At 41.2% G+C, this 18930-nt stretch overlaps 1 protein-coding gene and 1 long non-coding RNA gene across 2 annotated transcripts in view; one reads left to right on the forward strand and one right to left on the reverse strand.

Moving 5' to 3' along the window:
- On the forward strand, positions 1-13775 carry LOC119627264 (uncharacterized). Its single transcript, XR_005243385.2, has 2 exons — positions 1-1579; positions 13549-13775. It is a non-coding gene; the product is annotated as an uncharacterized lncRNA (long non-coding RNA).
- DNAAF10 (dynein axonemal assembly factor 10) overlaps positions 9060-18930 on the reverse strand; it is a 27328-nt gene continuing 17457 nt past the window's right edge. Inside the window, exons 5-8 of the mRNA XM_007970415.3 lie at positions 17918-18033; positions 16182-16316; positions 13587-13684; positions 9060-10322 (exon numbers count right to left, since the gene is read on the reverse strand). Coding sequence (XP_007968606.2) covers positions 10115-10322; positions 13587-13684; positions 16182-16316; positions 17918-18033 — 557 coding nt within the window. The 3' untranslated portion in view covers positions 9060-10114. The remainder of the gene's footprint in view (positions 10323-13586; positions 13685-16181; positions 16317-17917; positions 18034-18930) is intronic.

An 18930-nucleotide genomic window follows, 5' to 3' on the forward strand; every position in this document is an offset into this window, starting at 1 on the left:
GAACAGCACTGGATGACGGGTCAGGAGATGAGGGTCTGGGTCCGTCTTCAAATGCAGAAATTGAGAGCAGAGTTCTCGAGGGCCTCTTCCAGCACTGACGTTTTCTGACTATGAAAGCATTGGGTGTGACAAAGAAGAAAAGTTGAAGACTTAAAAGGAGGAAGTGTGAGTGTCTTCAGCCTCCTGTGTGAGGGAGAACTGTGAGTCTCTTTTGACCACAGTTTATTTTGTGTTGCTTCTTTTTGCTGCATGGTCCATAAGCCAAAGGTGGGCGGGTGGAGGGCTGCTACTCACTAACTTGGTAGTGTGGAAATGGCTTTTAAAAACAGTGGCTATATGGCTGGGCACAGTGGTTCATGCCTGTAATCCCAGCACTCCGGGAGACGGAGGCAGGCGGATCACCTGAGGTCAGAAGTTCGAGAACAGCCTGACCAACATGGAGAAATCCCGTCTCTACTAAAATACAAAATTAGGCGGGGATGGTGGTGGATGCCTGTAATCCCAGCTACTCGGGAGGCTGAGGCAGGAGAATTGCTTGAACCTGGGAGGCAGAAGTTGCATTTAGCCGAGATTGCGCCATTGCACTCCAGCCTGGGCAACAAGAGCAAAACTCCGTCTCAAAAAAAAAAAAAAGTGGCTATATCCTACGTGAATCTGGAAAGCAAAGAAGATGGGGAGAAATTCTAAAATTCCTGCAGGAAGTTTAGTGATGGTATAAAGAAGTCCTTACTCTGAGAAATACTTCATTAAAATCAGAACTTGCAGAATAAATGGTTGGTGGAAGATAGAGGCATGTACTATTTACTTTACAAAATAGTTCCTCACTTTATAAAAAGCCAAATATTTTCTCTTGGAAGTCAGCCTTGTGATGCTACCAGTAAGACTGAATCTGTAATAAAGCTAACGATCCAACTTTTGGTTAAAAAACCCATTCTGCAAAAACAAGCATAGGTATGCTATGCAGTGCTGTTATATACGAAGTGGGTTTTTTTCATAAACACAATCACATTTTTTATTGGAAGACATTTCTGTAAGATAATGTCTTTCTCAAGGTCCAATTTGGCTTGCGTGCCTCCTGGGAATTAAAAAAAAGGACAGATTTTTCCAGCCGCATTTGAAAGACAAATTCCGTGTCCTTGTGATGAAAGGTCTGCAATGCCCACACCTCCCACAAGGGGGCAGCGCACCACTGGGTCTTCAGTTACAAGGACGGCCTGGGATTCCGAACGCGCGGCTGGAGGAGGGGCTCCTTCACAGAGGAAGAAAATCCACTGCAAGTCGAGAAGAGGCGGACCTGATGTACCACGACATAATTGAATTTCATGTCTTACGAACTCTGTGTATTTGCCAGAAACTTTTGGGCTGTTCTCATTCAAAAAAGGATGAAATCATTTTGTGTGTTGAACAGTCCTTACACATTCCCAGAAAAAAAAAAAAATTATTTTTCATGTATATATACAAAGTGTATCCAGCTAAATCACAAGCAAAAGTGATTTTAAGCAGGTACCAAGACACGCCGGATCATAAAGACGCTGTTCTCCCTTCAAGCTCCTTTGGTGAGTTTATGGACACGCATGAGGTAAGCTGTGCCGTTCATGTTCTACTGCGTGTGACTTTGTACTGATCTTGAGTGGAAAAGGTATTTGGGATTCGAAAAAAGTTATTATTAAGTAAAAATAAATTCGCAAGAAAAGAAATGTAGTATGAAAGATCAATTTGAGTGTTTAGGGGGGAGTCTTCCTTTCCTATTTTTGTACTGGGCTGGGCTTGCATTGGTGCACATAAAGGATAATAAAAGTAACTTTAAAAACCAAGGGATTCCACGGTGTCTGGTTTACAACAGCTGATGGAGAAGATACAATTGCCAAAAGGGAGTATTGGGTGCCAGGACCCAGATCTGGCCTAAAGAAGCGTGCATTGGTCGCGCCCTAGTTGTCACCTCATGGGAGGAGCAGCCAGGGAGGCTGTTTGAGGGCTCTGTCAGGCCACAGCAGAATCCAGCTACCCCTCCCAACATCCATTTCCCTGCTTCCTCAGTACCAGAACTCCCAAACGGTGGCCGGGTATATGATTGCACACAATCAGGTTTATTCTTCTCAGTCTCACTGTGATAGGTGTGAACACAGGAAGGACCAAATCATGATCAGTGGATACAAGCAAAAGTGTTCTTCAAAGTGGCAAGATGTTCTTTTTCTTACTTTTCCTACTTTTCTGCTGTCTGGAATGTGAATGTGATGGTTCAACTGGAACAGGCACACTGTTCCATGAGAATGGCGAGGGAAGAAGACACAGGGCAGCAGGTCCCTGGTCACTGTGGAGCCACTAGAGCAGCCCAGACTGCTTACCTAGATTTTGATGAGAGACATAAAAAAAAAAAAAAATGTATATTTTGGGTTTTCAGTTACTTGCAGCTCAACCTAACCCTAATCAATAACAATGCCTTCAGAAAACAGGCCAGGGCTTAAGATGGACTTTTTTTTCTAATTACTTATCATTTTAATCACCAATCGACATTTTCACTTATTTATTTATTTATTTGTTTGTTTTTGAGACAGGGTCTCTCATTTTGCTCAGACTGGAGTGCAGTGGCACGGTCACCACTCACTGCAGCTTCAACCTCCTGGGCTCAAGTGATCCTCCTGCCTCAGCCTCCCAAGCAGCTGGGACTATAAGCTGTGGTACCACACCTAGCTACTTTTTAAAAAAAAATTTTCTGTAGAGACAAGTGTCTCACTATGTTGCCCAGGCTGGTCTTGAACTCCTGGCCTCCCAAAGTGCTAGGATTACAAGCATAAGCCACTGTGCCTGGCCCAACATTTATTAAATGTTGTATAAAGGGGCCAGGGGCAGTGGCTCATGCTTATAATTCCAGCACTTTGGGAGGCCAAGGCAGGCAGATCACTTGAGGTGAGGAGTTTGAGACTAGCCTGGCCAACATGGCAAAACCCCATCCCTACTAAAAATTAAAAAATTAGCTGCGCGTGGTGGCACATGCCTGTAATCCCAGCTACTTGGGAGCCTGAGGTGGGAGAAGTGCTTGAACCCAGGAGGCGGAGGTTGCGGTGAGCTGAGATCACGCCACTGCACTCTTCCTGGGTGACACAGTGAGACTCAATCTCAATTAAAATTTAAAAAAAAAAAGTGTTGTATAAAGGGTATTGCTGAGTGATCTGGTTTTAAGTTGGCTTAGGGACAGAACTGGATCAGAACACCATAAGCAAAGCTCAGTTGTTAAAGAATCCTTCATAAAATTGATCCATGACTATATAAATGCAGCTGTATTTGGTCACAGCCCTTTTACCTAGAATCTCCTCTTATGCTTTAAGTTAAAAACACAAAGTCAAAATCCTGTTCCTTCATTCAAGCTTGATGTTTGATGTAAAATATACAAAACCTATGGACAACTGCATTCATGGCCATGGCACTGTGAGGATAATCTGCATCTGCTTCCTCTGTGCTGTTCTACTGATAACCATTTTTCTGGTTCTGGAGTTGAGGACAAGGGTTTAGCCTCTAGATCCCTACACAGCGACAAAGACTCACAGAGTTTTCATACTGCCACTTGTTTATCCTAAATCTGGTAGGGAAAACGCATGGTTAAAGAATTTCTCACCACTCCAGGCAATATGCAGGTACTTAGGGTGGAATAACAGAGGACATTGTCCCAGCAGCTGAGTCCTCAGCTGGTTGGACAAGGGACAGGACTTCTGTCAGCAGGTCCTGATAAGTCTGAGGGCAGCATGGGCCCAGTGCCCCCAAGCTCTCAGAAGAGCAGCATTAGGCCCCATTTTATTGGGACAGCTGGATATGGCCCTGAGAATGGTGCCTGGCAGTATAGTCTCATCCAAAGCAGGGAGGTGGGGCTCCACAACACAGTGAGAGTGGCCAGAATTCAGAGACAGAGGCTTCCTGGGTAAGCGTAACCAACCTGCCTTTTAAAAAACATAGCCAGCAGATGCCGACGCCGCCAGGAGCCCAGTACTACCAGCCATGGTCAACTCCACTGTGTTCTTCAAAATCGCCATTGACGGTGAACCCTTGGGCCGCATCTCCATCGAGCTGTTTGCAGACAATATTTCAAAGACAGCAGAAAACTTCTGTGCTCTGAGCACTGGAGAGAAAGGATTTGGGTATAAGGGTTCCTGCTTTCACAGAATTATTCCAGGGTCTATGTGTCAGGGTGGTGACTTCACACACCATAATGGCACCGGTCCATCTATGGGGAGAAATTTGATGACGAGAACTTCATCCTAGAACACAGAGGTTCTGGCATCTTGTCCATAGCAAATGCTGGGCCCAACACAGACGGTTAACAGTTTTTCATCTGCACTGCCAAGAATGAGTGGTTGGATGGAGAGCATGTGGTCTTTGGCAAGGTGAAAGAAGGCATGAAGATTATGGAGGCCATGGAATGCTCTCGGTCCAGGAATGGCAAGACCAGCAAGATCACCATTGCTGACTGTGGACAACTCTAATCAGTGGGACTCATGTTTTGTCTTAACCACCAGACCATTCCTTCTGTAGCTCAGGAGAGCACCCTTCCACCCCACTTGCTCATAGTATCCTAGAATCTTTGTGCTCTTGCTGCAGTTCCATGCTTTCCTTATTCCCTTCCATGACTTCCTTATTCCCTTCCATGCCTTCCTTATTCCCTTCCATGCCTAGCTGGATGAGTTGCAGAGTTAAGTTTACGATTATGAAATAAAAACTAAATAATAACAACAGCAACAAAAACATAGCTAAAAGCCAATTGCCCACATATTTTTCAAACGAGCCATAGCACCTGATTGCAGACTGCTATATTATAATCAGGTTGCACAAGCCGGCTTCATATCTGAAGCCTGCATGTCTCACTTACTTTTAGAGGACAGTCTGGTGGTCAAAAGAAAAAAAAAAAGTCATTACAAAGTAGCATTTCCCTGGAAGGTTCCCCACCACCCCATGAGAATTATTCCAGAAATCCCTTACTAAAACAGTCTACAATTTACCACCACACCTAGCAAAGTTAAAGAATGGAAACATATTTGCAGTAAAAAGTGCACAATAGCCTAGAGCTTTGTGGTTCTGAGACCGTTTTTTTTTTTTTTTAAGGCTTCACTAAGGCCTGGATGCATTATTCTAAATACTGTCAACACCTGTCTCTAATTCCACTCTCACAGAAAGACTTCAAAACAATTACACAGAATCTCAGATAAATGGACATGAAGAAGGTTCTCAGTTGGCAAACCTAGGCATTTTGGCACCTAAGGGTTCATCCCTCACTACATATGAATGAAGCGCCATTTTGGTTTTTGCATCAGTTTGGTTTACACGGTCTAGTGCTGGAGAGCCTCCTCATTTCCTGGCATACTGAAACACAAAGCCACAGACGGGGGGAGAGGGGTGTCCAGTAACTCCTGGTACAGGAGGCTACCTGTTTTTCACTCTCTAGATTCAGGAGAGTAAATACTTTTTATCTCACTTGCCAGCAGTTGGTAGTGGCTCCTAGCAGAGTGTGATAAAGCTTGTGAGGCTCACGAAGAATGAGTGGCATGATTGATTAGTCATGTCTGCAATAAATTAGGGGCAGGGAGGGGTGTATGTAGATGGGTGGGATAGGAGTATCTGCATTTGAAGCAATGCATTTCATCAATTCGAATGAGAACATCCTTCTGTCCATTTATGCATCTTTGAAATTAGGATGAATCTTACAATCACTACACCAGATTGTCTTTTCCAAAACTAGCCACAGTATTTCAAAGTCTCACGTGCTTTTTTTTTTTTTTTGAGACAGGGTCTCACTCTGTCACACAGGCTGGAGTCCAGTGGCGTGATCTCAGCTCACTACACACCTTCGCCTCCCAGGTTCAAGCAATTCTCCCACCTCAGCCTCCCAAGTAACTGGGATTACGCCTTCGCCTCCCAGGTTCAAGCAATTCTCCCACCTCAGCCTCCCAAGTAACTGGGATTACAGGGGTGTATGACCATGCCCGGCTAATTTTTGTATTTTTAGTGGAGATGAGGTTTCACCATGTTGGCCAGACTGGTCTCAAACTCCTGACCTCAGATGATCCACCCGCCCTGGCATTCCAAAGTGCTGGGATTCCAGGCATGAGCCACCACACCCAGCTCACACGCTCTTTCGGAACCTAGTCAAGACCCCATCAAAAAGTAGAATTTACTTCATCTCCACAAAAAATTTTAAAAATGTAGCTGGGCGTGGCAGCACACACCTGTAGTCCCAGCTACTCTGGTAGCTGAAGTGGGAGGATTCCTAAAGCTCAGGTCGAGGCTGCAGTGAGCTATGATGGTGCCACTGCACTCCAGCCTGGGCAGCATAGCAACAGAGTAAGACCTTGTCTCTCTCTCTCTCTCTCTCTCTCACACACACACACACACACACACACACACACACACAGAAAAAGGAAGTAGAATTTATGTCCTCTGCCCTTGAACTTAGGATAGGAGGTTGTGATTACCTCAACTAATAGAGTGTGGCAAAGTGATGCTAAGTAAATTATGAAGCTAGGTCATTAATAAAACAAGATAGCTTCTGCCCGGTGTTTTCCTGGGATGCTCACCCTTGGAACCTGGCCACCATGCTCAGAAACCCTATGCCATGTGGTGAGCTCAGCCCCTGCTTCTCAGATCTGGTTGAGGTCCCAGCTAACAGCCAGCACCAACCTGCAAGTAGTATGAGTGCGTGCCATCTTGGAAGCAGGTCCACCAGCCTTTAGTAGAGCTGCCTGCCTCACGCTATCTGGAGCACAGATGAGGCTTCCTTGCTGAACCCTGCCCAAATCAGACTCCTAAGCAAAATAAATGATCGTTAGTGTTATAAGATATGAAGGTCTGCAGTGGTTTGTTATACAGCAATAGACAACTGAAATAATCATGGTCAGCCAGGCTGCGGTCTTGACAGTTGTCACTGCCTGCATGTATGTATACACAAAAACGTGTTGAAGAAGTGTAAGTAAATTGAAAGAAAACCCTGAAGGCAATAGTGGAACATGTTTTAAAGAAATGCTACATACCAACATTTTTATGCACAAAGGACAATATTATAAGGAAAACCATGAACACTGATGGCTCTGAATTCAAAAAGTGATTTAGAAGAATTAAACTCTGAATATGAAGGAATCTGAGGAATAGCATACCAAATTTATTTTGTATAAATTTTCCTCTATTTTAATTTTTTTATTTCCATAAGTTTGGGGGAAACAAGTGGTATTTGGTTACATGAGTAAGTTATTTAGTGGTGATTTGTGAGATTTTGGTGTGCCCATCACCCAAGCAGTATACACTGAACCTGATTTGTAGTTTTTGTTTTGTTTTGTTTTTTTCTTCTTTTTTTTGAGACGGAGTCTTGCTCAGTCGCCCGGGATGGAGTGCAGTGGCGCGATCTCGGCTCACTGCAAGCTCCGCCTCCCGGGTTCACGCCATTCTCCTGCCTCAGCCTCCCAAGTAGCTGGGACTACAGGCGCCCGCCACTACGCCCGGCTATTTTGTTTTGTATTTTTAGTAGAGACGGGGTTTCACCGTGTTAGCCAGGATGGTCTCGATCTCCTAACCTCGTGATCCGCCCGTCTTGGCCTCCCAAAGTGCTGGAATTACAGGCGTGGGCCACCGCACCCGGCCGGTTTGTAGTCTTTTATCCCTCATCCCCTTCCCATCTTTCCCCAAGTCCCCAAAGCCCATTGTGCCATTCTTATGCCTCTGCATCCTCATAGCTTAGCTCCCACTTAGGAGAAACGCAATGTTTGGTTTTCCATTCCTGAGTTACTTTACTTAGAATAATAGTCTACTGTATATATTTTTCTTTTTAAGGATGCACACAAGTGATACATAATGGAAAAAAAGTCTATGTGTAAATAAAAAGAACACTCAATTAATATAAAGCAAACAGTAAGTGATAAAAAAAAAAAAAAAGCATTTTATCACAGTTTCATCATATCAGCCTAGCATCAGTGGTATCAATGACATCTTAGATTTAATGAAATACAGGTGTTTATTGTTGTTGACTCTATTATATTACCAAATACAAGTGTCCTAGGAGAGATTTCCACAGATTTTCCATTTTTTCTTTGCAAATTAAGAAAAAGCAGATATAAACTTTTTAAAAGTTCAATTTAATTTTTACTTTCATAATTATATCCCATTGTTCAAAACATTGGGGCTGGGTGCGGTGGCTCACACCTGTAATCCCAACACTTTGGGAGGCTGAGGTGGGTGGATCACGAGGTCAGGAGTTCAAGACCAGCCTGGCCAACATGGCGAAACCCCATCTCTACTAAAAATACAAAAATTAGCAGGACATGGTGGCACATGCCTATAATCCCAGCTACTCGGGAGACTGAGGCAGGAGAATTGCTTGAACCCGGGAGGCAGAGGTAGCAGTGAGCCAAGATCATGACATTGCACTCCTGCCTGGGCGACAGAGCAAAGACTCCGTCTCAAAAAAAAAAAAAATTGGAAACAACAACAACAAAAATACTTAATTTTCTCAACTGAATATTCCAAACAAGTGACTCTCCATGATCACTTGAAATCACATACATTTACATATTATGAATGTTTTAGTTGGCTCCGTTTTCTTGAATGGCATAGCATCAGTGGTATCGATGACATCTTAGATTTCATAAAATACAGGTATTTATTGTTGTTGACTCTATTACCAAATACAAGTGTTCTAAGAGAGACATCTACAAATTTTCCTTTTTTTCATTGCAAATTTTTTAAAAACCTGCAGATATAGACTTTTTTAAAGTTCAATTTAATTTTTACCTTCATAATTATATCCACAGCATTATTCTATAAAACACTGTGAAACTAAAAAAAAAAAAAAAAAAAACCTTAATTTTCTTAATATTCCAAATAAATGACTCTCCATGATCCCCTGAAATCACATATATTTCACATATTATGAATGTTTTAGGTGGCTGCATTCTCTTCAATGGAGGTGGGGGAGGGTAGGCTTAATGAAAGTGTGATAAAGTCAGTAATTTCAAAGCCTTAAAGATAAGGTGAACATTAAAGAAACAAAGTGAATTAACTATTAATTAAGCATTTATAAAGCAAAATGATGTGAAAACGTTAACTTTATTACTACTGTTAAGGTAACAGAATCAAAGCTTCTGTAGATCTCAAAAACAGAAGTTTATTCATAAAATGCATTTTTAAAGTATGACCAAAAATAAGACTACAAAACCCCTACAATCGTGTACATTTCACCACCACTTACCACAGTCAATAACCAAAAGCCTCACCAATTCAATTCCTGTATTTTAAGTAAAAAAGAGCTTTATAAATCATAGCATTTTGTTTTATGAATTAAATTGCTGAAAATAGTTACCCAAATCTAGACCAACCATGCCATTTTGAGATATTTTATATATATATATATTTGTTTTTGAGACAGAGTCTCACTCTGTCGCCAGGGCTGGAGTGCAGTGGTGCGATCTCGGCTCACTGCAACCTCCACCTCCCGGAGTAGCTGGGATTACAGGCGCCCGCCACTACGCCCAGCTAATTTTTTGTATTCTTAGTAGAGATGGGGTTTCATCATGTTGGCCAGGCTGGTCTCGAATTACTGACCTCGTGATTTGCCCACTTCAGCCTCCCAAAGTGCTGGAATTACAGGCGTGAGCTACCATGCCTGGCCCACCATTTTGATATTTTATACAATAATATTATGTCCAGAAACGTACTGACACTGAAATCTCTCAAAATGTATTTCTGAAGGATAATTCAGTTTTTCCAAGGCAAACTCTTTTAAACCAAATGAAATGATTCCCACCACAACATTATAGACACTAAAACATAACACAAGAATAAAGATAAAATATGGAACTTCAGGGACACAGAACAAATCTGAAATATGTTTAATTATAGACAACTATTGACTTAGAAATGGAAGGGAGAAGAAAAGCACTGGCCCTGGAGACAGTTTACTCGGTGCTTCTGATACCCACGCGCAGCAGCAAGCAAGTTGGCAAACACGCCCCAGGAGAGGCTGGAGGCTGGCCCAGGGGCTTGTGTCTGGGGGCTTTTGTCATCAGCCAAATCCAGCTTTGTTCAATGAGGGTCAGAGGATTCCAGAACCTATCTTAAATTCTGTGAGTCCAAAGTCTTGAAGTCAAATTTTATGGAGTTTCGTAACGATTAGTACTCTCACCGTTTGGTCAAATGAACTACAGACGCAAAGACCCCTTTTATCTGGACTCCAATCCAAACTTGAAATGGGCTGGGTGGACAACGTAACATTCTGCAGAAGGCTTACAGAACCTGCGACTCCCATTTCTATTCCCTCAGAATCTTTCTTTGACCGCTGAATAGGGTATTCACTGAAAACAAGATCAAAGTAAGAGTGCATAAATCTTAGCTTTCACCATTTTATTTCTACATAGACATTTCAATGACTCTATTTCTCAGTTGGTTACTGGGACTAATAAATACTTACAGAATCTTTCTAATACTGAGTTGTTTGCAAATAAAGAGACAATTTCAACCTCAATCCTATCCCCAAAACATGTCATAAAAAGGGTTATTAGTTCTACTAAAAACTTCTAAAAGTCATTTCTGTTCAACATGTATCTATGTTTTCTCTTTTAATATGAAAGTTCTAGGTTGATCTAGGATTCATTAATACATTTACTTGGTGCTTTTGATCATCTTTTATTTATTGTAATTTTCCTCCAGATTTAGATTGCTGGATATCACAGGCAAACAATGTGCAAAGGCAATGGCCATGAGTAACATTTGCAGAACTTCATCTAAACACTTCCAGAATGAAAAACTGATGCCAGCTTCTAACCCCCAAGCTCCATTACACAGACCCAAGCCTAAGGACCTTTTGTATACCACTTCTATGGGAAGGCGTCACAGAGTGGAGATGTTAGACCTAAATGTAATTGTTTCCAACAAGAAAAAAGTGGTTCTGAGAACATTTGATTTTTTTCAGCTGAAAATATAAATTGATATGGTAAGAGAAGCAGAAGGTTAAAGTCATAAATCCCATCTGGTCTAGATTGGAAAAGGGGGAAAAAAACACTCTTCCCCAGTGGAGATGTGTTCCTGATAAAATACAGAAGCATCACTCCTCAGAAGGCCTTTTAAAACCTACTAGTATCAATTATGACAGCATCTTTATTTCATAAATGCTGGCAAAGGCCAAGAACGTAAGAAGCCCAAAGCCAATCAGAAGCAAAATGGAAATGGAAGAAGAATCTACAGGTAGATGATCTACTATTTTCTCTTCCTCTCAAACCCTACAAATCACTTTGATGAAAAGAAATAAAACATTCAGATGAATAAACGGTTTAAATACAGACGTCTTTCACGTATCTCTTGGCAAAGGCTGCAGTTATTTAGTATTCAAAAGATAACATAAAGATTTTTTAAAACCTTCCATATTACCTGTTGAAGTTTTAAAAGAATATGTGTATGTGATTCAAATAATACTCAAAAAAAAAAAAAAAAAACAGCATGTTGAAGTTATTCAAAAAACAAGTCATGAATAACTAGATGATTTCTTCTAGGAGCTGTTGGTTCAGCGGCCAATAAATATTTACAATTTAATTGCATTACTACCAAGACAGACTGGCAAATGAAAATAAAGCTACATATCATTGTACTTAAACCAATTCCCTTTGCTGGTACAATACTTGACAGTAAAACTCCAAACCGATTTGAAGATTAGACTGCACATCTGTTCTGGTTAAGTGTAAAGTTTACATTGCACTAAACTTCAAATTTGCATACAGACCTAACTTTACCGACAGAACGAAATCCACTGTAGTAAAAACTTCCAGCTGCAAAAGTGTTTGTGTGTCTTATGGAATACAAATCCACGTGTGGATTACAAAGAAAACTGGAACTATTTCTTCAAGTAAGCAGCCTAAAGATTTGGTCACCAAGTACAATAGTGACGTGCCACCACATGGCTTCACTAAGGGGACTGGCAGAGCCTAACGTGGGGAGGAGACCGGGGTGGAAAAATCAGGGAAGAACAACGGGCAAAGGTGCTAGAAGAAGGGAAAGTAGCAAGTGATCGGTCTACCCCACATTCTCCCAGAACGCCTCAAACTTTTCCTCTGCTTTTCACTCACAGAAACCATACTGTTTGTTTGTTTTTTGAGACAGAAAAAGTCTGTTGCTCTGTCTCACTCTGTCGCCCAGGCTGGAGTGCAGTGGTGTGATCTCAACTCACTGAGACCTCCACCTCCCAGATTCAGGCAACTCTCGTGCCTCAGCCTCCCGAGTAGCTGGGATTACAGACGTGTGCCACCACGCCCAGCTAATTCTTGTATTTTTAGTAGAGACAGAGTTTTGTCATAACCATACTGTTTCGATCTAAAGCGTTCACTCTGGCCAGGCGCGGTGGCTCATGCCTGTAATCCCAGTACTTTGGGAGGCCGAGGCGGGTGGATCACCTGAGGCCAGGAGTTCGGGACCAGCCTGGCCAACATGGTGAAACCCCGTCTCTACTAAAAATACAAAAATTGGTCGGGTATGGTAGTGGGCACCTGTAATCCCAGCTACTCAGGAGGCTGAGGCAGGAGAAGCCCTTGAACCTGGAGGTGGAGGCTGCAGTGAGATGAGATCATGCCACTGCACTCCAGCCTGGGCAACAGAGCAAGACTCTATCAGAAAATATAAAATAAAACATTCACTCTGGTTTTTTGTCAGCGGTATCCCTGCACACAGTACTTTAACAAGTACTTTCCAACTGTAGCCCTGTTTTTCAGAACCCCTTCCAGCTTCTCAAAAGAGCTAATAGAGAAGAATTTTATAAATGTGAAAGTCCCAGATATATTAATGATGGTGTTTTTCTTCTTACATTATTAATGAAACTTTATTTTTGAAAGATCCTTCATTTATAGGCTTGCTATTTTTTCCGAGTGATGTTTAAGAAAGATGTAATTTTTCCCCTCCAAGTACATATTGCTTAGCTAATAAAGTATTCAGAAATACCACTAACTCACAATTTTTATCAGATCTTTAATTTTTGTTTTGTTTTGCTTTTTCTCCTTTTCACAGGCCAACCCTGAGCAAGTATATCAGACCTTTTAAATGATCTAGTATCTACGATGTTAGGGCCCTTGGGATTCAGAGAGTAGCTTGCATAGTAAAGCATTCACTGTAACTCACCCAGCCTAGATATGCAGAAAGCAAACTCAGTGATAAGGTCTTTCCTGAAGACCAATCAGGAGCCTCAGACTCTGTTGGGGTCTATCACAACGATGTTATCTACATTTAGGCAAGGAACCCTTTCCCCATCTTTTAGAGGCAGTGAGTGTTCTAATCACTTCAAGATAATATCTGATAAAAGTCTTGGGCTAACTTTTACATACTTAGAAGACACAACTAAAACGATAAATAGACTTAATGTATCAAAAGAAGATTAGTGTACACTTTACTAAATGTAAAGTATATTCATACAAAATGCTTAGAAAACAAGTTATGTAATACCATGAAATTTTAAATCATATCAAAATGAACTAAGTCAAAGCAGGAAAAAAAAAAAAAAAAGACAAAAAAGTTCAATCTAATCCTACTTTACACCCACAGGTAACTTTAAAAGGAGCAGTGTGCACTGGCAGACTTACTACTTCCAGAGGTGAAGGCCGCCGGCGCCTCCAGCTGTCAGAAAGAGCTCCCTGTTCTGCGGCAGGTGTCGGACCTGCCACACAGTAGATTTATGAGCCTAAACAGAACAAGAGGCACACAACTGGTTTATATGCTAAATGGTGCCCTGGAAGAGAAACTCTGCAAATAAAGAACTTTTACTACTATAATTTCAACGGTTATAAAAGTAATTAAGGTTATTTTCTGGCACGCTTCTTTATAATGGCTACAGAGATTTATAGGAGCACATAAGAAATTAGAAAAAGCATCATTTTTCTTTATTGCTTTATGAAACAAAGTTCTACTGCATTTTTAAAAAGACAGGTATTAAATTTAAAGTCCATTTAAGTTTACAGTATCAAATACATTATGAATAGATTTTACATATGTAAATACCTCTAGTTCATTCTGAGGGGGAAAACACTCAAAATGCAAAAATATATACTTTTGTTTATATATACAAAAAATGTGGACTGAATTTTTTTAAATGCACTTTAGTTCTGAGAACAGTTTGAAGTTCACAGCAAAAGTCAGCAATAAGTATAGAGTTCTTCTAGACTGAATTTTAACTAAAATTTATAGACTGAATTTTAACTAACAGCTCCCAGAGCCTTATTTTCAATGTATTGCCATTGACCTGTCCAGTCTTCAAAATACGGACCATGAGGACTTATAGACAATGTTTATGGTCATAATAAGCTACGGTCTTTATCATTCACATTAGACTAAAGACTAAAAACCAGCAGCTGGAAGGTTAACAGTTAGCACCTCAATAGCAACCCGTAAATCCATCCTGGCAATACTGCATTAACTGGGGGGAATTTAGGAGACAGAGAGAGACAGAGGGAGGGAGAGAAAGGAGGTGGGAGGGAATGAATGACTGCTGCTTTGTAGAAGCAGTGAGGCTGGCTATTGTGGAACACCACATTTTAGTGAGTGATTAGTCTTGACCTTTGATTTCAATAGTCTTTTGAGAGAATTACCATTAGCTGATAAAGACTCATATCTCAAAACACATATTTTAAGTGTGTCATGGTCTCCCAGTGATTAGGTTCAAGCTGTTGAAACATTTCATTTTGTAGCTTAAACTTCTCTTCTTCTTCAGGAAGTTGAGAAAAACACAAAAAGCAAGAGGGGAAATGACCTCTTAAAATATACCAGAGTCATCTATTTGGCAGATTTAGCAATTACTAGGTTAACTAAATATAATTTTTAAAAACTGGGCCAGGTATAGTGGCTCACGCCTATAATCCCAGCACTTCGGGAGGCCGAGGTGATCACTTGAGGTCAGGTTTCAAGTCCAGACTGGGCAACACAGCAAGACTGTGTCTCTATGAAAAAAAAAAAAAAAAATTCTAATTAGCCAGATGTGGTGGCGTGTGCCTATACTCCCAGCAACTTGGGAGGCTGAGGCAGGAGGATCACTTGAGCCCAGGACTGCAGTGAGCCATAATCATGCCACTGCACACCAGCCTGGGTAACAGGGCAAGATTCTGTCTCCAAAAAAAAAAAAAAAAGCCAAACAAACAAAACAAAAAATTGGAGATGACACTATTATTTATAGATAATGATATATGTGTTGCAAATTATACATGTAACAGTTTAGTAAAGTGATCTATGTTGTTGATAGATATTTAATATATTCTGAAATGACAAAAGCAAACCAATACTTTATAATTATCTTGTTAAGAATTTCGTTTTCATAAGGCAGTGACAATAATTTACACACAATAATAATAATGAGACAAAATAGGAAGGTTCAAGAAATCCTGCTGAATCCACAGGAGACAGAGAAGCAAGGGAGTAAATTCTTTCTTCATGAGCAACTTGTATATTTTAATCTTACGGAAACAAGGAATCCGTAATTGATATTTCTTTCTTTTTATACTTGAGAAAACTCAAATCACATTTCCAATCCATTTCTTGTGAATGACAGGACCTTTTTGCATGAATTTTCTGTAATGCCCCCAGTCCAGAAACTATCTTTTTTTTAAACCAGTATTTTCCTTTTGCCCTGCTTTCCTCATCTATTGGTCTAATGCTGTAATACCATATTTCCCTCTCAGCTACCTCAAATGCAAGGCAAAGTTAAGTAAGTAAATAAAATATTTTTGAACATCTACTATAATCACAGTACTCAGTGCTTTCAATAATTTCATTTAATATAGCAAACTGGAATATAAAATAAAATGTAATGACATCATGTACATATAGTTATATTTTGAAAAATATATAACCAGGTATTAGCACAAATATTATATATTTATTAGGAAACACGAGGATGGGTTTTGTTGATCAAATTCCTATTATCAGCTAGGTTTCTTCTAATTGCTCCTAAACTACAAAATAAGATTCCTACCTAACTGAGATCTTTATTATAATCAAGAAGTCTAAAGTTGATAAACTTTGGGGAAGTACTCTTTGCACAGAAAAACTTGTCAAGATCTCAAAGGAATGTATCAAAAATAGCTCCCCTCACATAAAGACCTGGAAGAAACCTTGGTGACTAATTCTACTTATCAGTCTAAGCCAAGCTATCATTCTTCTTCATATAAAGACATTTCCCTCATATTTACCTTTTCCGAAACAGAGGCAAAACCTTTGGTTGGATGCTGTGTTCTCATGTCAAAAACATGGAACTTTCCTTCCAGAGATGTGGCTACTAACTTATTCATACTTATGTCTTTTCTGTCAAACTCCAAGCTACATACCTGAAAACAGAGAATATTTATTATTGGTAGTCTCACCAGTATTAACTCAGGAGGCTCTTTTAAACTAAGTAAAACAGCTTTAAAATGGTCAGATAATGTGAAAGCACTCCAACAATCATTTTCTCTTTTAACTTTTACCATAAAAATTTTTTTCCAGCCGGGCGTGGTGGCTCATGCCTGTAATCCTAACACGTTGGGAAGCCAAGGCAGGTGAATCATGAGGTCAGGAGATCAAGACCAGCCTGACCAACATGGTGAAACCCTGTCTCTACTAAAACTACAAAAATTAGCCGGGCATGGTGGCGTGTGCCTGTAGTCCCAGCTACTTGGGAGGCTGAGGCAGGAGAATTGCTTGAACCTGGGAGGTGGAGGTTACAGTAAGCTGAGATCACGCCCTTGCACTCTAGCCTGGGTGACAGAGTAAGACTCCATCTCAAAAAAAAATTCTTTTTTTTTGGCCAGGCATGGTGGCTCACACCTGTAATCCCAGCACTTTGGGAGGCTGAGGAGGGTGGATCACGAGGTCAGGAGATTGAGACCATCCTGGCTAACACGATGAAACCCCATTTCTACTAAAAAATATGAAAAATTAGCCGGGCGTGGTGACAGGCACCTGTAGTCTCAGCTACTTGAGAGGCTGAGGCAGGAGAATGGCGTGAACCTGGGAGGCAGAGCTTGCAGTGAGCCAAGATCGCGCCACTGCACTCTAGCCTAGGCAACAGAGCAAGACTCCATCTCAAAAAAAAAAAGAAAGCCGGGCGCGGTGGCTCAAGCCTGTAATCCCAGCACTTTGGGAGGCCGAGACGGGCGGATCACGAGGTCAGGAGATCGAGACCATCCTGGCTAACACGGTGAAACCCTGTCTCTACTAAAAAATACAAAAAACTAGCCGGGCGTGGTGGCGGCGCCTGTAGTCCCAGCTACTCGGGAGGCTGAGGCAGGAGAATGGCATAAACCCGGGAGGCGGAGCTTGCAGTGAGCTGAGATCCGGTCACTGCACTCCAGCCTGGGCGACAGAGCCAGACTCCGTCTCAAAAAAAAAAAAAAAAAAAAAAAAAAAAAAGAAAAAACCATTTTTTTTTTCCATTAGTAAGATGAACAAAACTATCTTGGGTTCCCATGCTCAGTGAATCCCTTTGGGGAATCATTATTTAACTTTTTATGTTATTTAACAGTTAAGTAAAGGCTGACAGAAAACAGGAGGAAACCACATTCTTTGCTAAAGGTGTACAACTGAGGAACCAAAAATCTGAGCTGGGGAAGTGACTACTGTTTCAGGCTTTCCGTATTGGCATAAAAAGGCCTTTTACTTGCTTATTTTGAAATCTTACTACATGGCCCACAGGGGTCTGCAGACAGGCTGAAGGGGCTGGTGACTCCCCCAACATTGTACATACCACATGTGGGTGTGAGCTCATTTTCTGAGGAAGGGATTCAGGATTTTCATTAGATTCTCAAACGGGTTTGGCCCCAAAAAGTTAAGAACCATTGGCAGAGGGGTTGACTGAGATGAGTTACTAGAGGTGTCTTCCTTTTGTAGTAGTTCAGAGGTGAATGGAAACATGCGCAGAGAAACCAAAAAGCATCAGAATGTACTTTACCCCATTTTTGATGTTTGTCTCCCACCGTAATGCCATATTTCTGAGATCAAATAGTTTGATATCCCCATTGTCATAACCAGCACAAACAACACGTTCTTCTTGATTATAAGCATTGCCTGGAAATCAAGATACAACATTTCACATCCTTATAAATGCATTCTTATAAAGGTTGCTTAAAAAAAATCTTATGAAACTATACATACAGCTTTTACTAAATCAGATTTTAAAAATCACACTGGGTAGAATCCCATCTTACCAGTCCTGACAGGACATCAAGATTATTAATGTGGTATCCATTAGTTTTTTGGTTTGTTTAAATCTCTGATAAGAGTTTGGATATTTGTGCCCCCAATCTCATGCTGACGTAAGATCCCCAATGTCGGAGGTGGGGCCTGATGGGAGGTGCTGGGTCATGGGCCTGGATCCCTCATGAATGGCTCAGTGCAGTCTTTGTGGTAATGAGTTTTCATTCTTCTAGTTCATGCGAGGCCTGATTGTTCAAGAGTCTGGCGCCTCCCTCCTCCCCTCTCTCTTGCTCCCTCTCTCACCATGTGACACGCCTGATCCCCTTTTGCCTTCTGCCATGAGCAGACACTTCCGAGGTCTCACCAGAAGCAGACACTGGCACCATGTTTCTTGTATACTCTTGCAGAACCATGAGCCAAATAAACCTCTTTTCTTTATAAACTACCCAGTTTCAGGTATTCCTTTATAGCATTTAAAGAAATTCAATGCAAAACGGACTAATATAAGCTCATTCACTGTAATTCCATACTGAAAGGATATGTGAAAGTGTTTATTGAATTCAATTTAAAGAAAATGCTTTATAGGAGATGGAGACCATCCTGGCTAACACAGTGAAACCCCATCTCTACTTTAAAAAAAAAAAAGTTAGCCGGGCGTGATGGCGGGCGCCTGTAGTCCCAGCTGCTCGGGATGCTGAGGCAGGAGAATGGCGTGAACCTGGGAGGCGGAGCTTGCAGTGAGCCGAGATCCTGCCACTGCACTCCAGC

The sequence above is a fragment of the Chlorocebus sabaeus genome, chromosome 14 (genome assembly GCF_047675955.1).
Source record: "Chlorocebus sabaeus isolate Y175 chromosome 14, mChlSab1.0.hap1, whole genome shotgun sequence".
NCBI classification, from domain to species: Eukaryota; Metazoa; Chordata; class Mammalia; order Primates; family Cercopithecidae; genus Chlorocebus; species Chlorocebus sabaeus.